The sequence below is a fragment of the Canis lupus genome, chromosome 35, assembly GCF_011100685.1.
Source record: "Canis lupus familiaris isolate Mischka breed German Shepherd chromosome 35, alternate assembly UU_Cfam_GSD_1.0, whole genome shotgun sequence".
Classification (NCBI taxonomy): Eukaryota; Metazoa; Chordata; class Mammalia; order Carnivora; family Canidae; genus Canis; species Canis lupus.
In genome coordinates this window covers 11,632,106-11,655,306 of record NC_049256.1, presented here as the reverse complement: position 1 = coordinate 11,655,306, position 23,201 = coordinate 11,632,106, and the positions used below count along the sequence as shown (strand labels likewise).

The 23,201-nt window shown below is 44.5% G+C and overlaps 1 protein-coding gene and 1 long non-coding RNA gene across 8 annotated transcripts in view; one reads left to right on the top strand and one right to left on the bottom strand.

Moving 5' to 3' along the window:
* GCNT2 (glucosaminyl (N-acetyl) transferase 2 (I blood group)) overlaps nucleotides 1-23,201 on the bottom strand; it is an 83,008-nt gene that overhangs the window by 33,650 nt on the left and 26,157 nt on the right. Inside the window, exon 2 of one of the 3 annotated variants that reach the window (XM_038584152.1) lies at nucleotides 1,043-2,164. The exons of the other annotated variants lie outside the window; for them this stretch is intronic. Coding sequence (XP_038440080.1) covers nucleotides 1,998-2,164 — 167 coding nt within the window. The 3' untranslated portion in view covers nucleotides 1,043-1,997. Of the gene's footprint in view, nucleotides 1-1,042; nucleotides 2,165-23,201 lie in introns of those variants that run through there. 3 annotated transcript variants of the gene reach the window in all.
* LOC119867650 lies at nucleotides 320-21,563 on the top strand. Of its 5 annotated transcripts, none has more exons than XR_005384317.1 (3): nucleotides 320-640; nucleotides 17,844-17,955; nucleotides 20,964-21,563. It is a non-coding gene; the product is annotated as an uncharacterized LOC119867650 (long non-coding RNA). The 5 variants fall into 5 exon arrangements; XR_005384320.1 differs by lacking the exon at nucleotides 320-640 and adding an exon at nucleotides 16,306-16,441 and having other exon boundaries at nucleotides 20,968-21,563; XR_005384318.1 differs by lacking the exon at nucleotides 320-640 and adding an exon at nucleotides 16,306-16,441.

The window sequence follows — 23,201 nt, the reverse complement described above, 5'->3', positions numbered from 1 at the left end:
CGACTCCTCCCACGGGGCCTGCGGGCCAGCGGGGCAGCGGCCTCCACGCTCCGGGGCGCGGACGGCCCGGGGGATGCTGCGGCGGCCGCGCCACTCGCCCGCCCCGGGTGCCGAACCCCCGCCGCCCGCGCCTCCGACCCGCGCCGCCCGCGAGGTGCCCTCCTCATTTGCATACGAAATGCAAGCGGCGGAGCTCGGCAAACCGCGTTCTGGAATCGTCCTGTCCACCCGGGCCGAGCTCCCCTGGCTTCACCCCGCCCCCGCCCCCTCCTCCCCCCGCCTCCTCCCATCCCATCGATTCCCATCCGACCTCCCGTCGCTCCTCAGGCTCCCTCCCCGCCCCCGCTCAGCCCTGCAGCCCGCGGGCGGCCCTTGCAAACCGCGCTCTCAGGACTCCCGTTCCACCCCACCCCGCCCTCCACCCCGATTTTAGGAACAAAAGGGTTTATTCCCTTTTCCCGTTCCGCAGCCCGTCGTTTGCGTTTCGGTGGCATTTCTACCTCTGGGCACGCGGACGCGGATGGGGGATGCGGGGGCTGCGCCCGTAGGGTGTGAGTTAGGAGATTCCGGGGCGACGTGGGTGCGCCCTGGGTCACATGAGACCGTTTCCGACGCGGTTCCAGCGCCTGGACGTGCTTGGGTAGGTTCGTGGGGAGAGGGAAAGAAGAATCCCACCCTCGGGTTGGGGGGGGGGGGCGCCCGGGAGGAGGGTGGAAGGGACCTGGCACTGCCCTGGCTTGTGCCACCAAAGGAGCCGCGTGGCTGCCACGGGCGAAACAGTCACACCTCAGTCTGCACGCCGCGGGGCAAGGGGATGGTCGCCGTTCCCAGAAGGCGGGTTCCCATTTCACACGAACTCATGACTCGGTATTATCTGCATCTGCAGCACGTGGCGTCACTGGCCACTGGGTCGTCCGAAAAGGCTGACACCTTGATTGGAGGTCATTTCACAGAACTCAAAGGAGCCTCCCTCCCACCCAGACCCGCCCCCCCCCCCCCCCCACTTCCTTACTCTGAAGCAAGAACAAAGGCTTCAGGGCTGCTGCAAAATTCCTGGAAGTCTCAGTCAGTGTAACTCAAGGGGAGGCAGGAAGGGAAGCAGGTCTGGTCACATTACAGAGGGGTTGTCATAGCTCACCTGTGCCAGGTGCCTGGAGCACTCAGCAAACACGAGCCCGTGGTAGACTTAGGAGGGCGGTAAGGACGTTTCTGGGGGAAGGTAAGTGGGCCAGCTCAAAAACCACTTGTGGCAGCCTGGGTGGGATGCTACCAGCGGCCTGCTCCCATCTCCGGGCAGTCACCCAGCCATCCTACCCGTCGGGGCACCATGTGGCAATGGCAGCAGGTGCCTCTGTTAGGAAGGGGTTCGGTGTACAACGCAGCAATCTCCCTGCCCCCCTTGCTGTCCCACACGCCCCTTAGCTTACTGTAATTCGCGGAGCTAATAAATGACAGCAGTGCGGTGGAGATGACCGATATTGATTTGCAAACAGACTCAGAGAGCTGGCAGGGACTTTAAAGATCATCTAACATGACCCTTTATTTTACAGATGAGGAAATGGAAGCCAATAAGAATATTTTTTTCCCAAAGTCATTCAGCTGGATAGAAGCCAGAGACCTGCACTCCGCAGCTCCCTTGTCCAGATGCTGAAACCAGTCTATTTGGCTTCAAATCCCCACTGGTCAGTGACCAGCTGTGAGACCAGGATAAAGTAATTTAACCTCTCTTGGCCCTGGGTTCTTCATCTGTGAGATGGAAAATCACCGTGGTTCCCATTTCGAGTGGTTGTGAGGAGCAGTGAATGAGAGGACTCCTGTTCGGGGTTTGTGTATATGATCTCATATGTTCAACACCCATTGCCAGTTACTGTTGTCATTTCTCTTTTGAAAAATATCCAACATTTCCGACCGACCCTGTGAATGAACTGATACTTTGACTTCTGTTCTTAGTAATAGAGAAGAGAAACATCCTGCTCAGGCTTTCCCACTGGGTTGATTTATTCCCACTGAAAAAGAGGGGAGTCTAAATCTCGCTCTTTTCCTTTCCCATCGCAGAAATATGGCCATAGGAAGAGAAGAACTGAATTGTCCATTTGGGTGCCTTCACTTCCCTTTGTTCTTATTAAGCCACACCCTTTTCTGCAAAATATATCCTTGGCCGGACCTGGGGAGAGCAGAAAGGGAAGTGCTGAGGAGGGCAAGAGAGATTATAGGTTCCATGGGTTGTTCCCCCCTTTTAGCCTTGAGCCTTGGTACAAGAGGGAGCCCGGTGGAATGCCCCTCCAAATAAAACTCAGCACATCTTTAATCATGATTTAGCCGAGGCCGATTGCAAATGGGACACGGAGTGGTGCGAGGTGATTCATGGTTCAAAATGCCAGCACCCCAGAAACCCTCCTATAGTCTGTCCTGCCTTATTTACAGTGGTTTAGACGAACAACCTGACATGAAAATGGGATGCCTGCTAAGCACTTAGCCCAGCGGGTAGGTTTGTTTTGCTTGGTATCTGTGGCAACTGAACAGGCATTTTCTTCTAGCAAACCATTGGGCGGGCTAAGCTATTAACTTCCACCCAGTACACTATTTCTGCTCTGTTCACTTGAGTTGGCTTAACATTCTGAACACTGTCGTCATGTAGACATTCTATATCACACTCCCTGCCTCTCTCTGTCCCAGGATAATTTTTTTTTTTTTATTTATGACAGTCACAGAGAGAGAGAGAGAGGCAGAGACACAGGCAGAGGGAGAAGCAGGCTCCATGCAGGGAGCCCGACGTGGGATTCGATCCCGGGTCTCCAGGATCGCGCCCTGGGCCAAAGGCAGGCGCCAAACCGCTGCGCCACCCAGGGATCCCCCCAGGATAATTTTTAACAGCACCAACAAGAAGACAGCACCGGGATGGCAGCGAGCAGCACATAATCAGCTCAGCTGAACAGTCAAGAAAGAGGCGAGGCTATCTGGGGCTTTCTGAGAACACGGTGGGATGTCTTTCCCTTATGTTCCCATAGTTCTCATTAACCTTCTAGGAGCTACATAGCCCTGGCTGGGTCATGAGAGGTAACTGCAAATGCTGGTTCAGTTGTCACGGGGGCCGGGGAGGAATCCGGGCCCGACTCCTTTCCAAGTGCTTAGAGTCCTCCTTTACCTCAGATTGCTTCTCTCAGCTTAATTATTGCTACTGAATCAAGGTGATGCTTTTGGTTGGGTCCCCCACATCTCCACCAAGCATACACCGTGAGGGGTCAGTCTGCCAACCCCCAACACGTTGGCTTCAGGGGAGACACAGAAAGCAGACAAGAAAAGATCTCCCAGCAGCCAGAACAACGATCACAACTCTGTGGACTGGACTCACACTGGAATGTGTATAGGAAGATAAATAAAAAGAGGAAGCGAAGCTGGTGGAGGAAGGGAGAGACGGGGCTCGTAAGTTCAGGAGTGGCAGCCAATGTTTGGCCAAGGTGTCATGGCCATAGAGGGAGGGTGGGGACCACAGTGAGGAGCCTGGGTCCCACCTAAAGCAAGCAGCTCCCTCTCAACGCTGGCTATTAATGCCATGCTGGTCATCGGGCCAGTGCTGCTAGCTCTTCAGATATTTTTAGCTGAGAAATCTGACTTTTATATATTAAACGAAAAACAACCCAAACTCTTTCAATGTTACCAAGTAACTAACACATTTTTAAGACACAAGGGCACGCATACATATGCATCCTGAAGATTGCATTTGGCCCAAAGGATCCCAGTTTATCATCTTCGCTTTAAGCATTAAAGGTCATGTCCTTTGAATCCCTCTTGAGACTTAGCCTATGAACTTTTAGTTTAGACACAATCCTAACAAACCCACTCAGAACTAAGCAGATAAAAAGCCACAAATTAGGGATACCTGGGTGGGTCAGCGGTTGACTGTCTGCTTTCGGCTCAGGGTGTGATGCCGGGGTCCCGGGATCGAGTCCTACATCGGGCTCCCTGCACAGAGCCTGCTTCTCCTCCCTCTATGTCTCTGCCTCTCTCTCTCTCTCTCTCTCTGTGTCTCTCACGGATAAGTAAATAAAATCTTAAAAAAAAAAGTCACAAATTAGAAGAGGGATGCAGCACTGGGAGATCGGGGCATGCCATTGTCAGCAATGGGTGGCAGACAAAAGATGAGGTAGGTTCCAGAAAAACTCCAGAAGCAGAGCAGTGCACAATCATTCAGTTAAAGGGTGACTGCCACTCATACAGCTTGGTGACCATTTTATTACAGTCGATTGGTACCTCCAGTATTTGTAAATTATCAAATAAGTTAATGTGTATGAAAGAGCTTGACAATCGTAAAGATCAGGGCAAACATTGGGCCAACCAGATCTTGTCTGAAAACAAGCAGAGTCCTAACATGTAGTGAATAAGAATATAAATGTATTTCTATATCTTATCCATGTGTGCTGGATATGCTATTTAAAAAGTCATTTGTGGGGGTGCCTGGGTGGCCCAATCCGTAAAGCATCTGCCTTAAGCTCAGGTCATGATCTCAGGGGTCGTGGGATGGAGCCCCGAGTTGGGCTCCCTGCTCAGTGGGGAGTCTGCTTCTCCCTCTCCCTCTGCAACTCCCTCTGCCTGAGATCTCTCTCTCAAATAAATAAATAAATAAATAAAATCCTTAAGAAAATTGAAAAAAAAAAGTCATTTGTGAACTCTTTATTCAGAATCTTTTTTCAATTAGCCATTTTCTGCACAAAAGGGGAGGTGTTCAGTTATTTAATAACCTCACAATTATGACAAATTTTTTGCTGAAAGTATTAGGTAATTATGTTGACCACATGATTCTACATCAGGCATTGGCATTTTTTCTTTTTTCTTTCTTTCTTTCCTTTCTTTCCTTTCTTTTCTTTCTTTCCTTTCTTTTCTTTCTTTCTTCCTTTCTTCCTTTCTTTTTTTAGCATTTTTTTCTGTAAAGGGCCCCGTAGTAAATATTTTAGGCTTGTGGGACTTCTGACCTCTGATGAAACCACTCAATGCTGTTACCTTCACAGCATGAAGGTAACAATAACAATATGTGCCTGCGTCCTGCTAAATCTTTATTTGTGAACACTGATATCTCAAGTTCATGTAATTTCCACTTCACCAGTTTTTTTTTTGATTCTTCGCCAACCATATAAAAATGTAAAGTCACTCTTAGTTTGTGGACAGTACAGATAGGGGCCAGATTTAGCCCAAGGGCTTTATGTTGTGTGCTAATCTCTGCTCTAGATTGCAATTATGTTCCTCTAAGGTCCACATTTTGCAATATTGGAGTCTTTGCAGTCACCTGTAATTCCTGTGTAATTTCTGTCTTGTCTTTCCAGATAAAGAAATGTGAAATGAGGGCAAAGAGTAATGTTGGTAAAGACTCCTAACTCTGGGAAACGAACTAGGGGTGGTGGAAGGGGAAGAGGGCGGGGGATTGGGGTGACTGGGTGACGGGCACTGAGGGGGCACTTGACGGGATGAGCACTGGGTGTTATTCTTATGTTGGCAAATTGAACACCAATAAAAAATAAATTTATTATTTAAAAAAAGAGGAAAAAAAGTAATGTTGGTCCTTACACCTGCACGAAGCCCTTTTATATACACCATCTGGGTTAGAGTGCAGGGCACTGGACTATGTACCTCAGTGTCCTTCCTTCTTCTATAAAATTGAGATGTTAAGAAGCCTGATCACATAGAGTTCTAAAGAGATTTAAATAGTATGGGACATAAAAAGAGCTTAAAACAATGTGTCTGCTAAAGACACATAAGAATTACTCAACACATCTTAAGGCATCTCTCTGTTGGTAAACTTGGTTCAACTAGGAAACTACCTGCCCTGCCTGCCTTCTTAGGTATGTTTAGTGCAGCACAGCAGCTGTGCTTGAAGGGTCATTTGCTGCCTATGCTGGGGGCACCTTCGTGGCTCAGTTAGTTGAGTGTCCGACTCTTGATTTTGGCTCAGGTCATGATCTCAGGGTGATGAGATAGAGCCCCATGTTGGGTTCCAGTCTCAGTAGGGAGTCTGCATGAGATTCTTTCTCCCTCTGTCCCTTCTGCTCATTTTCTCTCTCTCTCTCTTTCTCAAATAAATAGATCTTTCAAAAACAACAACAACAACAACAACTCACAAGGCTCTGCTGCTTTCTACATGACCCTGAAAAAGTCTCTTAGGATCACTGTGCCTTAGTTTCCCAATTTTTAAAAAACGAGTAGTCTATCCAAGTGGTGGAAAGTAAATCTGGCTAAGAAGGCTTCTTCTGCATCTTCTTCTGCTATGCCACATACCACCATCCTAGCCCACCTTGTTCTTCTGGGGTCACACTCTTTGTCCTACTTCCCTGGAAGCCTGCTTCAGGTATCAAAGTTCTTTCCCTTCTGGGGTTAATCGCCCAGATTTAATTCTTTTTTTTTTTTTTTAAGATTTTTGTTTATTTATTCATGAGAGACAGAGAGAGGGAAGGGCAGAGATACAGGCAGAGGGAGAAGCAGGCTCCCTGCAAGAAGCCCAACGTGGGACTCAATCCCAGATCCCGGGATCATGCCCTGAGCTGAAGGCAGATGCTCAACCACTGAGCCACCTAGGCATCCCCCAGATTTCATTCTAATTGCCCAAACAAAAACAAAAGTAAAAATCAAATAAAAAATGCAAACAAAAATTATATCGTTGGTTGTAAGCTGGTAAGTTTCAAGGAATGGGATGGGTGACTGTCTCCTCTGCCCCTTTTCTAAATATCTCCTTTGAGGGAAAAAAAGATTGCAAATTCATGAAGGGAGCTTGCATGTCCAAGGTCCGTCCAGATCCAGGATAGTCTCCTGCCTCCCTTCTAATACCAACTACCTCCAAACTCCTCCACCTCCATATTTTTGAACATCGCACTGACATTGCAACGGGGATGGTATTTCTACTAAGAGACATTTTATCATTCAGCAGCTTCCAGAGATCTGTATCTGGAAGATACCCTTTATCTTTTTAACATTTTCAAATAAGTGGGAGCCAAACAGTCTTAAAATAGAGATAGGCAGTGGTTCCCTCCAACTTCTACTTTTAATAGCTCTATTAAATTCTTGACTTGTGCTCAGTTTATTCAAACCACTGTCCTACTAGCTTTTTTTCCCACAGAACCTGTTATTAACTTGGGTTTAGACTGTTTATAGGACAGAGGGCTTGGATCAATCCCAAAAAGCAGACACTTCTTTCTTAGACATTAGAGCTGGAACACATTTTTCTCCAAGATATGTCCTGTGCAGTTTATTGAAGATCTTTGCATTTGATTCTCCCACTGGCTAACATGGTTTTCGATTCAGATTTTATGTGTACCAACTTATCCTTTTGAATGACTTCCTTATACTCTTATCCCTTCTCCTCAAAAACAATGGAAAACTTGTTATAAATAGAGTACACTTGGTCCCAGGCTGCTTTGGTTAGGGCCCTCGTGACTGTTAGTACAGTTTCAATCACTACCTTCCAATGAGTCTTTGGTATAATGGAAGCTGCATACCTGAGTGGTTTGATTCTAACTTTCCCCCAGTTTATTGATCAGTGCTGTTCTATGGAACACAAGTATCTAAGGCTCTAATTCTTGATCCTGAGATGACCTTGGCATTGGGAAGTGAGGAGGAATGTGCTGGGGCAGCACTTAGGGTAACCATCTGTCCCAGTTTGCCCAAGACTGAGGGACCTCTGGGGAAGTGGGATTTTCAGTGCCACAGCTGGGAAAGTCCTGGGAACACCAGGACGAATGGGTCACGCTAGACACCAGCAGTCTTACCCACTCACAGCTGAAATATATTTGACTAAAGAGTATACAATAACTGATCAGTGTGTGGGGTGCTTGGGAGGCTCAGTCAGTTAAGCATCCGACTCTTGAATTCAGCTCAGATCATGATCTCAGTGTCCTGGGGTCAAGTCCTTCCTCCACCACCCGATGCTGGGCATTGGTTAAGATTCTCTCTCTTCCCCTCTCCCCCTCCCCCCCTCAAAAAAAGGGAAAAAAAGGTTAAAAAGAAAATACCAGGTGCACCTGGGTGGCTCACTTTTTTTTTTTTAATTTATTCATGAGAGACACACCCAGAGAGAGGCAGAGACACAGGCAGAGGGAGAAGCAGGCTCCATGCAGGGAGCCCAAAGTGGGACTCGATCCCGGGTCTCCAGGATCACTCCCTGGGCCGAAGGCAGATGCTCAACGGCTGAGGGTAGCTCACTTGGTAAAGCATCTGACTCCTGACTTCAGCACAGGTCGTGATCCCAGGGTCATGAGAGCAAGCCCACAACGTGCTCCGTACTCAGTGGAGTCTGCTGGAGATTCTTTCCCTCTTTCCTTCCCCCTGGCACACTCGCCTCTTGCACCCCCCCACCCCGCCAATAAATACATAATTTTAAAAAATAACTGATCAGTGTGGGAGGAAAAGAAATGTTCAAACCACTGATCTGGGTTGTGGAGCATACAGGCCATCAAAAGTCTGCAAACTGTAATGCATAAAAACTGCATACCCCTTTCCCACATATCCCAACCACTGAGGACTGGGGACAAAGTGATTAGTGTTTGTGGGATAGCTTCACCACGAACAAAGAGAACACACAAGTCAGTTGTGCTACCTGCACAGATGCTCCCCCAGTGGATATAAAAATGTCTTAATAACAACCTGGGTAATGGAGGGAGAACCTGAAAGGAAAATAAGTGTTATTAAAGTGTTAATGGATTCTGAAATCCCTTCCCTCCACGTCACATGTGAATTGAGAGACATTTTTCTATTAAGAGGAGACTAATAGAAAAACGTGGGAAGGGGGGTTCTTATGAATAAAAATGCTCATTTTAACATTTGCAACAAATGGGCAATAAAGCCAGAAAATGTTCACTTATTTACAGAGCAGCAGAGTCAACCAGCCATTTGAGCTCTCCGGCTCTCAATTTCCAAATTTGTACACCCTTAAGATTGGAAGTAGACGCTCCCTCAGGCTTCTTTCAGCTCTAAATGCTGTGATTATTCTAAATGCTGCCCAGAATAAAGAGGAGGCTGTCTTTACAGAAAACTGCACTGGGGAATTTTGTTTCGATTCACTAAGTGCAGAGGAAAGTCCAAAATGTGGCAGGATAACTGACCCGAGATAAAATCAAGAAGTTTTGGAGGTGGGGTGGAGGGCAGGTAAGCTCAGATAGACCAAAGCCCTGGGAAAGGAGAACCCACATGGGGGTGTGCAGCCTCTCCAGGAGACTGCCTGACACTTAGCCAGGACTTCAGGGTCTTAGCTGGACAGTTTTCACATGGGATGTGGGAGAGTGTTTGGGGTCCTGGGCAGGAGGGCTTTCCTTCTGTAGACTCCCAAGGAGCTCTGACTTGAATTGAGGTCAGAATTATAGACTTTCATGAAAGAGGAATCCAATGAGTTTGTGGGGCTAAGGAAGGGGGTGGCTAAAGAGGAAGCGTCTAGAAGAGGTGACTGATGATGGCAGGAAGCCAATGCATTAGGGTGATCTGAGTATCTGCAGCTTGATTAGTAAAAATAGGCAGTTTTGGAGCACCTAGGTGGTTCAGTCGGTTTTGGCTCAGGTCATGATCTCAGGATGGTGGGATCAAGCCCTGCATCAGGCTCCATGCTCAGTGGGGAGTCTGCTGGAGTGTCTCTCTCTCCCCCTCCTTCTCTCCCTCCCCTGCTTGTGCTCACATGCACACGTGCTCTCTAGCTCTCTCTAAAATAAATAAGTCTATGTAAAAATGGCAGTTTTATCCTCCAATGTATTCACAATTAAGTTCTGATCTTTTAAATCTGGCTGAAAAGAAAGATTATGGGGAATGAATATCATCCATCTATTCTCTGAAAACATGGCACTGATGTGGATACGGGATAAACAGATTTGGGGGAAAAGCTTCTGCCACTAATGATGGCTTTTGTCCAAAAGCATCTCAAGAAAGAATGTCATATACTCTGCAGGTCAGAGGATGAGGGAAAGACAAGCTTATAAACAGCTCTGGCACTGAGAAACCACACGAAGAAATGGTTAGGAAACTAATCTATTTACTGCTTTGGATGTAACTTTCTAAGATTGCAAATTGTCTACTCAGAAAAAAAAATCACCTAAAATCTTAGCAAGGTCATTTCCTTTATCAATTGATGAGTTAATTCCATTAAATAAACAGCCCTATGGGGCATCTGGGTGGTCCAGTTGGTTGAGTTTCTGACTCTTGGTTTTAGCTCAGGTTGTGATCTCAGGGTCGAAGGATGGAGCCCCGAATTGGGCTCTGTGTTCAATGTGGAGACTGCCTAAGACTCCCTGGCCCTCCCCATTGTACTCTCTCTCTCGTTTTTCTCTCTCTCTCTCTCTTTCTCAAATAATAAATAAATCTTAAAAGAAAAAAGCAGATTTATGAAAACCCAGATCTGATCTTTAAAGCAGGGCCTCTACTATTGAGGTTTTCTTTTTACTTCTTTGGTGCAGAGTAAGGCACCAATTTGGTAAGCTCAGGCATGAACTTATGCTTCAGACTGAAGCATAGTCTGGCTTGAGCCAGTACAGTTCCCAAAATAAGATTGGCATTGCGAAGCGTTCCCAAGGTGAGCAAGATGCTTTGGAAAAACTGAAGGAGAAAGAATAGTCCCATTGCTGTTGACCAGGAGCAGAAAAGACTTCAGGAAATGTCTGAACATAAGTAGAAAATGCTATCTGAAACTGATCCTTGGTGGTGGAGGGGATGATGATTTGCACTGGGCAGCAGGGCTGAGGGGCATACTAAAAATTATTTCCATTTAGAAAGAACAGCATTGGAAGTATCACAATTTCAGATGTCAATATATACTGCAAAGCTGTAGTAATCAAAACAGTTTGGTTCTGGCACAAAAATAGACACATAGATCAGTGGAACAAAGTAGGGATTCCAGAAATAAACTCCAGCTTATGGTCAATTAGCCCATGGCAAAGAAGGCAATAATATACAAAGGGGGAAAAGACAGTCTTTTCAACAAGTGGTGGTGGGAAAACTGAGCAGCTACATGCAAAAGAATAAAAATTGGCTTTCTTACACCATACACAAAACTAAACCCAAAATGGACTAAAGACCTAAATGTGAGACCTGAAATGGTAAAAATTTCTAGAATACAGTAATTTCTTTGACATTGGCTGTAGAAACATTTTTTCTAGCTATGTCTCCTCAAACAAGGGAAACAAAAAATATGTAAACTATAAACTGTTGGACTATACCAAAATAATTTTGTCAGTGCAGGAAAGCAACAAAAGACAACTTATTACATGAGAGAAGATATTGGCAAATGATATACCTGATAAGGGTTAATATCCAAAGTATGTAAAGAACACAGAAACTCAACACCATAAAAACCCAATTCGAGGGATCCCTGGGTGGCGCAGCGGTTTAGCGCCTGCCTTTGGCCCAGGGCGCGATCCTGGAGACTCGGGATCGAATCCCACGTCGGGCTCCCAGTGCATGGAGCCTGCTTCTCCCTCTGCCTGTGTCTCTGCCTCTCTCTCTCTCTCTCTCTCTGTGACTATCATAAAAAAAAACCAAAACCAATTCGACTACAAAATGGGCAGAGGCCCTGAACAGACATTTCTCCAAATAAATAAAAAATACAGATGAACAATAGACACATGAAAAGATGTTCCACATCACTCATCATCAGGGAAATGCAAATCAAAACCACAATGAACTATCACCTCACACCCAACAGAATGATTAAAATTAAAAAAAAAAAAACAAACTAGTGTTGGTGAGGATGTGGAGAAAGGGAACCCTCATGTACTATCTGTGGGAATGCAAACTGGTCCAGCCACTCTGGAGAACAGTACAGAGGCTCCTCAAAAAATTAAAAATAGACTTACCATATGATCCAGGAATTCCACTACTGGATATTTACCCAAAGTAAATGAAAATGCTAATAATTTGAAAAGACATATATAATGCACCTTTCCTTTTATTTCAGAATTATTTACAATAACCAAGACACAGACGCAACCCTAGTGTCCATCTATAGATGAATGGATAAGGAAGATGTGGTGTGTGTGTGTGTGTCTGTATACACAATGAGATATTACTCAGCCATTTAAAAAAGAAGGAAATCTTGCCATTTTTGACAAGACCATACAAAAGGAAACAAACAAGAACCCAGACTCTTAAATACAGAGAGCAAACTGGTGGTTTCCAGAAGAAAGGTGGGGGGAGGGGGTGGATAGGTGTTAACAGACAAGGAGGGGTAATAGTTTGGGGGTAACACTTATTTAGGGGTAACGCTTATTTTGATGAGCACTGGGCAATGTACAGAATTGTTAAATCAATATGTTGTACACCTGAAACTAATATAACATTACATGTTAATTATATTTGAATAAAAAATATTTCCATTTAAATCAATTCAATAACTATTCTCATCCCGCTGGATGCTCACTATGTTGGACTGCCAAAAATGTAAAAGGTCAGTCAGGGCAATATGATATTCACATAATTATAATGTACAGAAGACTGTAGAATGACATAAAGGAGTTACAGTAAAGGTTTACAAAGTGTATAATTGGAAACCAAAATCAGGAAAAGCTTCCTAAATGACAAGCCATTGAATGCAGACATATTAAAGCTGTTATTTAAATGGGAGAGGTGGAGGAGAATGGTCCATGTAGAGAAGATGACCTGAAGAAAAGTGCCAAAGGCAGGAACACAAGGCACAGTGGTTTTTCTGGAACATTCTTTCCAAGGAAAGCAGCAGTGGGAATTGACAGTGAAGTGATATTGTGATAATGAGGTGATATTTACTAGGAATATGCTGATATCCAATACGCCATGTTGAGATGTTTATACAGAGTAATTCAATAAGCTGTGGGAACTCCCTGAAGCATTGGGTTTGAGAAGTTATTCTTAGAGCCATGCCTTGATTAGAAAAATATGTCAAGAGTGTTAGAATGGTTTGAAGAGAGAGACCTGAGCTAGAGAGCCCACTTGGACGGGTCTAACAATCTATTTGAGAGGCACGATGGGCTGGAGTTTCAGTGGTAGTGATGGAAACAGGGGGGTGATACTCACTAGAAACCATCCCAGACAGAATGTACAGAATGTGCTGATTAGATATGGGGCAGAAAGGCGTTGGCTAACAGGGGAGAATGGTGGTACCAGTTAGAGAGACTCTGGAGACCTGGGTTTGTGGGAGTAGGGAGGTGGAAGGGGAAGCATCTCAGCAGGTGCCAGTGGGAGTCTCAGGAGGAGATATCCAAAAGACAAGGAGAAAAGTAGGAGAGGGCATGGGGAGCGTGATGCAGGATTATGATGCATTAGTACCCAAACAGTGTTGAGCTGTAGACATAAATTAGAATCACCAAGGGAAAGAGAACAGTAAGAGCAAAAAAAAAAAAAAAAAAAAAAAAAAAAAAAAAAAAAAAAAAAAAAGCAAGCTGAGGAAAGACTCCACGGGGATGCTTCCTGAAAATTCAAATTTCCCCAATTCTGAATTTCTCTGAGAATAGTGACTCTAAAATCAATTATCAACCAAGTCTTAACTCAATAGTCAGTAACCAAGAGTATGAAAAGAACAAAATTATTCATTTAAATACAAGTTTCTCAAAGAGAGATTATAAAAGCAATGCCCTTTAACACATTTGGCAACATGATAGCCTTTCCATAGTGTTGAAATCATAGCTGAAAAAGTTAAAAATAGAACTACCCTATGATCCAACAATTGCATTACTAGATGTTTACCCAAAGAATACAAAAATACTAATTCACAGGGATACATGCACCCCATGTTTATCTCAAAATTATCTATAATAGCCAAATTACAGAAAAAACCCAAGCATCCATTGACTGATGAATACATAAAGAAGATGTGGTATCTATATATAATGGAATATTACTCAGCTATTAAAAAAAATAATTAAATCTTACCATTTGCAATGGCATGGATGGAGTTAGAGAGTATTATGTTCAGCGAAATCAGTCAGAGAAAGACAAATACCCTATAATTTCACTCATAGGTGGAATTTAAGAAACAAAACAAATGAGCAAAAGGAAAAAAAGAGAGAGGCAAACTTACCATAGACACACACTCTTGACTATAGAGAACAAACTGATGCTTACCAGAGGGGAGGTGGGTGGGAGATGGGTGAAAGAGGTGATGGGGATTCAGGAGGGCACTTGTGACGAGCACCCAGTGGTGTGTGCAAGTGCGGGATCACTATGTTGTACACTTGAAATTAATGTCACACTGTATGTTAACTAACTGGAATTTAAATAAAACTTTAAAAAGATCATGTACTTCTTCCAATATGTAACAGATTATAAATAAATAAATTAAATAAATAAATAAATAAATAAATAAATAAATAAATAAATAAAACTAGACAGTCCTCAAGAAAAAAAATTGCCATGACAAAGTATCATTCAAAGACTACTGGCTTGAATCTTCGGTAATTATTTCCTTGTGGCTCTTACCCTATCTGCCTTTCTAAGTAAAAATGACTTACAGAAAAGAACAATTCTACACATGAACTGTAGGGAGGAGACAAAACACTGGATTAGCCCTAAGACAAACTGAATTTGTGTTCTGACTGTGCTAATGACCAGCCGTTCAATAAACTCACGATATATTGAGAGAAGGATGTGCATCCTACAGGGAGTTTAGGTTGAAAAGTCAGTGTATAAAGGGGAAACAACATTCAGTCAAAATTCCTCTGGAGAAATCCCTTGGGAATGTGCCACATTAAGATGACACAGAGTCTCCATAATCCCAACACAACTGATTTTTCCCTTAAATCTTAGTCCAGAGGGTGGTTTCTTCTAACAAGAGCCAGATGAAGAAGTTGGCTCGAGCTGAGGAGCTATCTTATGAGATGTACACGATGTCTTTAACACTAGGGAGCTGTGGGAACCAAACCCATGGTGGGTATAAGTAGAATCCACCTCATTCTCACTCTGAGCCCCAGACAAACTGGATGGAATGGAGGGCAGAATGGCAAAACCATTAAAATTTACACACACTGTGTGTGTGCGTGTGTGTGTGCATGTGTATGTGTGAAAGCAGTTGAGTTTGTGCAAGTGAAATGAATATAAGTTGAGACTCCATTGTATTGAGCATTGCTCATGTACCAAGGGTTGTGCTGGGTATAAAGAAAACAAAAACTAGCAGGTGCAGCTTCTACCTTTGAAGCTCAGCCTAGAAGGCTACGGAGAACACAAACACAGCACTCCAAGACTAAGGATAGTACAGTGTGGTATGGGAGGAGTGAGTCCCCAGGAGTGAGAATTAGGAAAGTCTTTTTACAGAATGACTTTAAGCTGAATCTTAAAAAATAAAAAAGTCATATGTCAGTCAAATGAGTGAGAGGGAAGAAAAGCCCAGAGATCCTGTCAGGGGGACTGGCATGAGTCAAGGCAGGGAGGGTGGGAATGGCACATCTGGGACTCACAAGTCATCTGGTAGAGCTGGAGTACAGTATGGGATGGGGTGCATAGCAAGAGAAGGTGCTGAAAGGCTGAGAGGCCAGACTGCAGTGAATGCCCTGTGCCCAGTGAAGGGGCTGAGATGTCATATTGGAGATGATGAGGCTCCACTGAAGGTTGTCCAGGAGAGAGATGATTGCATGATCAACTTTTTTTTTTTTTTTTTGCATTATCAGTTTTGATAAAGGTCATCCTGTCACTATGGAGGATGGGTTAAAGTAGGCTGGGAATGGAGTCAGGGGAAATACAGTCAACCCTAGAACATTGCAGGGCTCAGGGGTGCCAGCCACTGGTGCAGGAGAAAATCCACAAACATCTTTGGACTCCCCCCAAACTTAACTATGAATAGCCCACTGTTGACGGGAAGCCTTCCCAATGACACATAGACAACAGAAATTTTGTAAATGATACGTATCGTATACGATATTCCAACAATAAAGTGACCTAGACAAAGGGAGGTGCTATTTGGAAAATCATAAAGAAGAGAAAATACATTTGTAGGACCATACGGTAAAAATGTGTAAGTGGACTTACCGAGTTCAAACCCACACAGTTAGAAAGAAAGGAGAGTGTTGGGGGGAGGGGGGGCAAGGGGACACAGATGGGCAGCACCAGGGGTGCAGAGGAGGCAGGGAGCCAGATTCAGTTTATTGACTGTTTAGTCTGTATCCAGCCCGGTGCCAAGAACTTGTACTCATCGTCTTGTTTTGCCTGTTGCCAGGTCATGTCATCCCCGTGGCCGTCACATGAGGGCCGGGCCCACCTCATGCCAGGTCCAGAACTCACCATCACTCACTTGGCCACGACACACTGGCTGCTTTTCTAGCTCCTGAACCCCCAGATCTCCTGCTCCCCCAGGGACATTTGCCCCCCCCCCCTCCCGCCTGGAAGCTCTTTCTCAAGGGCTTGGCTGGCTCGTTCTCATTTAGGAGACGCAGCTCTTGTGCTACTTACACCCAAAAGCCTTCCCCGACCCACTCCATGGGTCCCTTTCTGACCAGCCTGCGTTTCCTTCAGAGCATCTACGGTAATCTCTAATTATCTTATCTGTCTGCTTATTCTTATCCGTGTTCCGCGTCTGGAATATATGCTCCGTGAGGTGGGGGGGCCTTATTTGTCTTGTAAAGGACTATACCCCAATGCCGAGCCTAGTATCTAGGTGCTCCACAAATATTTATTAAACAAATATGCATTTTATAGATGAAGACATCATAACAACAGTAACAGTAATAAAAATTAACGCAGGGCACTGGCCCAGTTCATTTAAGCTTCACATGCTTGATGTGATGTAAATATTGATGTAAATATTACTCTCTTCTTCATTTTATAGATGGGGAAACTGAGGCCCCCAGTTCAGGTAACCTATCCAAGGTCACACAGCTTGTAAATGGCACAACAGGCATTTAAATGCAGGCAGTTTGGGGACACCTGGGTGGCTCAGTGGTTGAGTGTCTGCCTTTGGCTCAGGTCGTGATCCCGGGGTCCTGGGATCAAGGTCTACATCAGGCTCAATCCCCACACAGAGCCTGCTTCTCCCTCTGTCTATGTCTCTGCTTCTCTCTCTCTCATGAATAAATAAATAAAATCTTTAAAAAAATTAAAAATTAAAAAATTAAAGATACATAAATAAATCCAAGCAGTTTGGCTCCAGGCTGCCCAGGCTTTCAATACCTTTGCTCTACTACTCGAAGACTGTGCTTTTTTTTTTTTTTTTTTCTAAATAAATGTCAGGCCACGTGGCTGGGAAAGGAGGAGCTGAGATTCCAACCTGGGTCTCTCCAAGCCTTGGAACCCAAGCTCTAGGGAAAGTCAGGTCCACAGAGATGAGGCAATGAGAACTGCCGAGAGAGAGAGAGGGAGAGAGAGAGAGCCCAGGCCGTGAGGCAGAGCTCAGAGAGGATGGTGTGGGATTCGAGGACACACAAAAGTGAGGATGTAGGCTGAGGTCCAAGTGTGCAGGATTTGAGGTGCTCTCTCCTTCGCCGTGCCTTCTGCTTTTGGAGCGAGGCACATAACTCAACCCTTCCGATTCCATCTTCACATCGGGTTCAGGTACTGACCAGACAAGATTCTTGAGATTAAACTAAGATAAGACAAACCCATTGGCAGATGTTCAGTAAATAGGCTCCTCATTTTTCCTGTACCTCTCACTCACACGGAAAAGCCCGAGTTCCCGGAAAATGGCCTAACTATCCAGATGACATAAGGAACAAGACAGGACATTCTTGGGTGGCCCCAGCCATATAACCATTCCACAAGCTTAAAGAGACTTAACCAATTAGCAAACTTGCATCTTCTGAACATTTGCAGTTTTTGCAACAATTAAATGAAGAATTCATAAAACTCGGTGCCATTTAATCTAAATGTATTAACACAGGTCTCACCTCTCCTTCCTTTACATGTTTCTTTTTATTTTTACTTCTTGCTAGGTATACGAAATATTTGCCTTTGTCACGTATTTTGATCTTCGAGTTTCTCGTCTGCAAAATGGGAACGATGGTCCTTTTATAGGGGTCTTACAGGGGTTAAAGGAGATCACGCGTAAGTACTTTTCACAAAATATTCTTTGAACATAACAAAGGAACATTATTAAAAATATTTTTATGGGGGTGCCTCGCTGGCTCACTTGCTAGAGGATGTGAGGTTTCTTTTTTTAAAGATTTATTTATGTGAGAGAGAGAGAGACAGCAGGGTTGAAGGGCAGAGGGAGAAGGAGAGAGAGAATCTCAAGCAGACTCTGTGCTGAGCATAGAGCCTGACTTGAGGCTCGATCTCACGACCCTGAGATCACGACCTGAGCCAAAATCAAGAGTTGGATGCTTTACCAACTGAGCCACCCAAGGGCCCCAAGCACCCCAAGCATGTGACTCTTGATCTCAGGGTTGTGCATTTGAGCCCCATGTTGGGTATAGAGACTACTTAAAAATAAAATCTTTTAAAAAAAATCTTTTAGGGCACCTGAGTGGCTCAGTGGTTGAGCATCTGTCTTTGGCTTAGGTCGTGACCCTGGGGTCCTGGGATCGAGTCCCACATCAGGCTCCCCTCAGGGAGCCTGCCTCTCCCTCGCCTATGTCTCTGCCTCTCTCTCTGTATCTCTCACGAATAAATAAATAAAATCTTTTAAAAAATGCTTTTATGAGGCAGAAAGGATAAGCTTATTGAGATCATGCCACCTCCAAGAAAGTAATTTAACTAGTATTCTCCAAATTACAATTGCCCAAGGGCTTAAAGTTTTGTAACTCAGCTAAATCTCACCCCTCTAAGACCAGGTGGAGATGCTCATTAGCACTCTGCCCACAGGACCAGGATCCATGTTGCAGTGGGGAGTTGTGCTGTCACCTCACCAGTGTCACCCTAAGGAATCATCTTCCTCCATTGCCTGCCCTTTGGGAAAGTGACCCAAGAAGAACTGGTCAGCATCCTTCACTGCACCCCCTCCCCACCCAGTTTAATTAGGGATAGGAATTGAGACTGAGGAGGTCCAATCTGAGGACTCTTAAACTATTGCTGGAACTCTCAGGAAAAAGACTTTCTTGCCTTTCTTGACTTTCTTGAATGGGGCTGACACAGAAAGAGAGGGTGACCAACTTGTTCCAGTGCACCTGGGACTTTCCTAATTCTAGCACTGAGCATCACTCAGACCTCCCTTTAGCTCTGGAGAAATAGGGATGGTTTTTAACCCCCCAGAGAGACAACCTGGCAAGAGAGAGTCCTGAATACATTGTTTCCACTCTGCATCTAGCTTTATTTGGAGCCCTTGAGCATCTCAATTCTGTGACCCAGGGGGTTCTGGGATCTATTTCAGCAACTTTCAGTTGTGTTTCTGTCACTTGCCACTTAAGGAGTCAGAGCACACTCCCAAAGAATGTGCCCATATAAATAAAACTCAAAGTGAAAAAAGCAAAATAAATTGAAGTAGGAAACACGCTATTTTTAGATTTGAAAAATGCGGAAATGTGATCATGCGGTCACTTCTGAGGTTGAGATAATTTATTTGAAGAAGGGGCTCTGAAAAAAAAATGTATACAAAATGGAAAAAGGAAGAGAGGCAAATGAAAACATTCTTATGGAAGAAAAACCGCATGGCATGAGAAAGGTCAGAGTAATGCATGAGCAAAAATTCAAAAGAACAAACTTACGTGAGAGAGAGGGTGGTGGTGGGGGAAGTAGCTGGGAAAGGACCGGCCCTAAAGTGGGACCAGAAGACAATTTAGCCACGGGAATGGACTTGCAAAACAGCAGCCCAATAGCTGTTTCTGCAGATACTAATCAAGTCCACAAGATTGAAAGCAAAGACTTAAATGGCCTCTGGCTCGCCACCATGGGGCAGGTAGGCCAAAAACAATGTTATAGGAATAACCAGAAAAGTTAGAGAACTTGGTCTTTTTCCAAGGTGACACAGATCAATGATTACAAAAATCTGATCAGTTAGAAAATAAAAGCATACACCAGAATTCAAGGTGGACTATTGCTAAGCAGAGCCTTGTGTTCTGTGGTGTCAATCAGCGAAATGTTGAAAATTGTGCTCCTGGAGGGTTTTCTTTGGGAATATGGCCTGAGGGAGAGGTCTAGACTGTTTGTCCAGGAGCCACATAGAGTGGCATCATTCCAACGATGTGAGACTGGGGCCTCTTTTCCCCAAGGGACTCTTTCTGGCCCATTTCAATATCACTTCTAATTCCATTGCAATATGGGAAAAGCCTAGGGGTTGAAAACCAAGAGAGAAATCATTTTCTCAATAGAAAGAGAACATCAGGGGAAAAAAAGCTACATGAAGCTATGTGATTCGGTGCTACCTCTGTGAAGGTACTTTTTATTGAGTCTTACTTACCAACTTTAAACCAATTTCACTTGTTTTTCTGATGTCATCTAATTATAAGGAACTAGTCGTGTTCTTGGTCCTGTTACTCTTGTGGGTGATTTGGAGAACCTGATGCACCCATGCACTGTCTTTCTAGCACAACCCTTTTAATTTAGGATGTGTGATAGAAGAGAGGAAGGGACTTTTGAAGGAGGAAAGGAACAACACTATTTGTACTTTAATTTTTTGAGAAAAGATGTTGACACTGTGCTTGCGGAAGGACTTTTCTTCTCTCTTTTTTTTAATAAATTTATTTTTTATTGGTGTTCAATTTGCCACCATATAGCATAACACCCAGTGCTCATCCTATCAAGTGCCCCCCTCAGTGCCGGTCACCCAGTCACCCCCATCCCCCACCCACCTCCCTTTCTACCACCCCTAGTTCGTCTCCCAGAGTTAGGAGTCTCTCATGTTCTGTCTCCCTTTCTGATATTTCCCACTCGTTTTTTCTTTTCTTAACCTGACATTGAAAACAGAAGAGCTACTATCGTTAAAGGTTGGTTGGTAACCAAGAACCAAATTTACACACTAAATCTCAAGTCACAAGGAATACTCAAGCATAAAACCCCGGAGTTACTTGAGTGTGTGATTGGATTTTACATTGCCTTTGAAGATGGAGACATCCAGCATGGGTTAGAGCGTTTGATGAATTGGTTTTTGTTTTTCTTTTTTTAAACTTGCAATTCAGGAAGGCCCCACCTACAAGCAGGATATCCTTTCTCCCTGAACCAGGATGCCATCCAGCGTCTCGGAAAGGAAGGAGGCAAAGCTGCAGGAGACGTCCTGTTAGACTGTAATGCATCCCTTGCAGAATCACACCTGAGGGATCACTGATCCTGTGTGGTACTTGCCTTCCTCCCTGGAGGATGTCTTTGGGGGAGCTCTTCCTTTCCTCCAAAGGAAATGGAATGCATTCACCAAGGCTAATGGTCAACCCAGAATCCAGACTCACCAGAATTTTTACCTTCCTACAAATTCCAGGGTCTTCTGCAGTGAAAGGCATAGGTAGAGACAAAGGGGGGTCTTCTTACCTGGGCCCTCATTTGGTAGTTGGAGAGATTTGAGTTTCCAAGAGGTTATGTGACTTACAAGGAGTCATACAGTTGCTCTGAGAAGCTATAAAGCAGCATATGACAAACCTATGGCAAAAATGTTTTCCTCGGGATCCTTGGGTGGCTCAGCAGTTTGGCGCCTGCCTTTGGTGTGATCCTGGAGTCCCAGGATCGAGTCCCGCATTGGGCTCCCTGCATGGAGCCTGCTTCTCCCTCTGCCTGTGTCTCTGCCTCTCTCTCTCTCTCTCTGTGTCTCTCATGAATAAATAAATAAAATCTTAAAAAAAAATGTTTTCCTCTCCTGTGCTTATCTACATATCAATCTTGGTCTCTCACCTTGTCTATTGGACTAGGGCTGGAAAGGAGAAGGAGGCTAAGGAGATTTAAAAAAAAAAAAAAGGAAGAGGGTGAAAGATTCCTTCTTCCCTTGGTTTTCTTCTATTGATTTGACAGACTGACTGTCCACCTGTCACAGTAACCAGGAACATTTAACTCCAGCCCAAATCCACATTTGTCGTTTTTTAAAAAGGAGAGATTCCAGATTTTGTTAAGTTCATGAAATGCCTTCATCTCAGACCATATGTAAGAAACCACATAGCTAGTACTGACTTTTTAGACATCAAAAGGGAATAGTGAGAACAGAAAGGGACTACATATTTAAATATGAAAATCAGCCTCTAAGGCCCTGAAGCGCCCAAATTATCTGCAGATGATGGAACAACAGACAAGAGGTGAAAGTGGGGTCATGCAGAGAGGGAGGTCAGGAGAGAGAGAGCTCACAGTACAAGAGCAAACCCTGTTCACCAGGCCAGTCACCCTGGGATTCAGAGACCAAACACGGTATTTTCCAGAGAATACTGGCATGTTTATCGCCCAGCAGGCCCTACCCTGCAGCCTGAGAGCACCTACCAGTGTTTCCAAGTTGGCAGCCCCCCAAAACCAGAACAATGATTGCTTTTCTCTTGCTATAATAATGCTGTTGAGTTCATCAGAGATCCATTTTGTATTTTTTTATTGAGTCCAAAGCATGCGATTTCCTTCAGAGGAAATCCTATCATGTTTTATGTAGCTTAAAAAATAATTGATCTCGTCCATTAGTAAAGGCAGAAATGTTTTGATGAGAGAAGGAGCTGCTCCTAGAATCTCATTTGTGATCTGAAGTAAGATGTTAAAAAAAAAAACCCACAAAACTCTACACGTGTGATACAGCATATGTATGAGTCCAAATATTTTCAATTCAGTGGGTCTTAGGGAGACAACCATAGTGTGAAGCCTTATGCTTGTCCATTCATTCATTCATTCTATCACTCAATCATTTATTTAATTTATCCACCATGCAGTAGATAACAAGATAGAAAATGACCCCAACATCATGGAGCTTATAATGCAGAGGAGGCCAAGAACAAACCCATGCAAATAAGTAAATATGATTATTCCGAATGAAAAAAATGGTTGTTCCAAATTCCTTTGAAAGAAGAACAGTGGGGTGGGGTGGTGAGCTCAACCTCTGTGAGCTATAGACATCTGGCTGACAAAAAGCCTATAAAGGTCTGGGGGTAGGAAGGAGATTGGCTGAGGCCAAGGCCCTGGCGTAAGAGCGAGTCTGACAAATCTGGGGGAGAGCAAGACCACCACCATGGACTGAGAACAGTAATACCTATTGTGGCAAAGATGTAGCAAGATGCACACAAGAGACCATGATCAGTTGTCAGGCAATACTGCTGAAAGGTAATACTTGGCCACGCCAGGCCCCGATTCTGCGTCTGGAAAGGATCCAGAGCGAGAACCATGGATTTCACTTTTCATCCTCTACGTCCACTACGAAGGACCAGGCTCTTGAAAAGCCTTTCCAAGTACACCACGTGCCATTATGT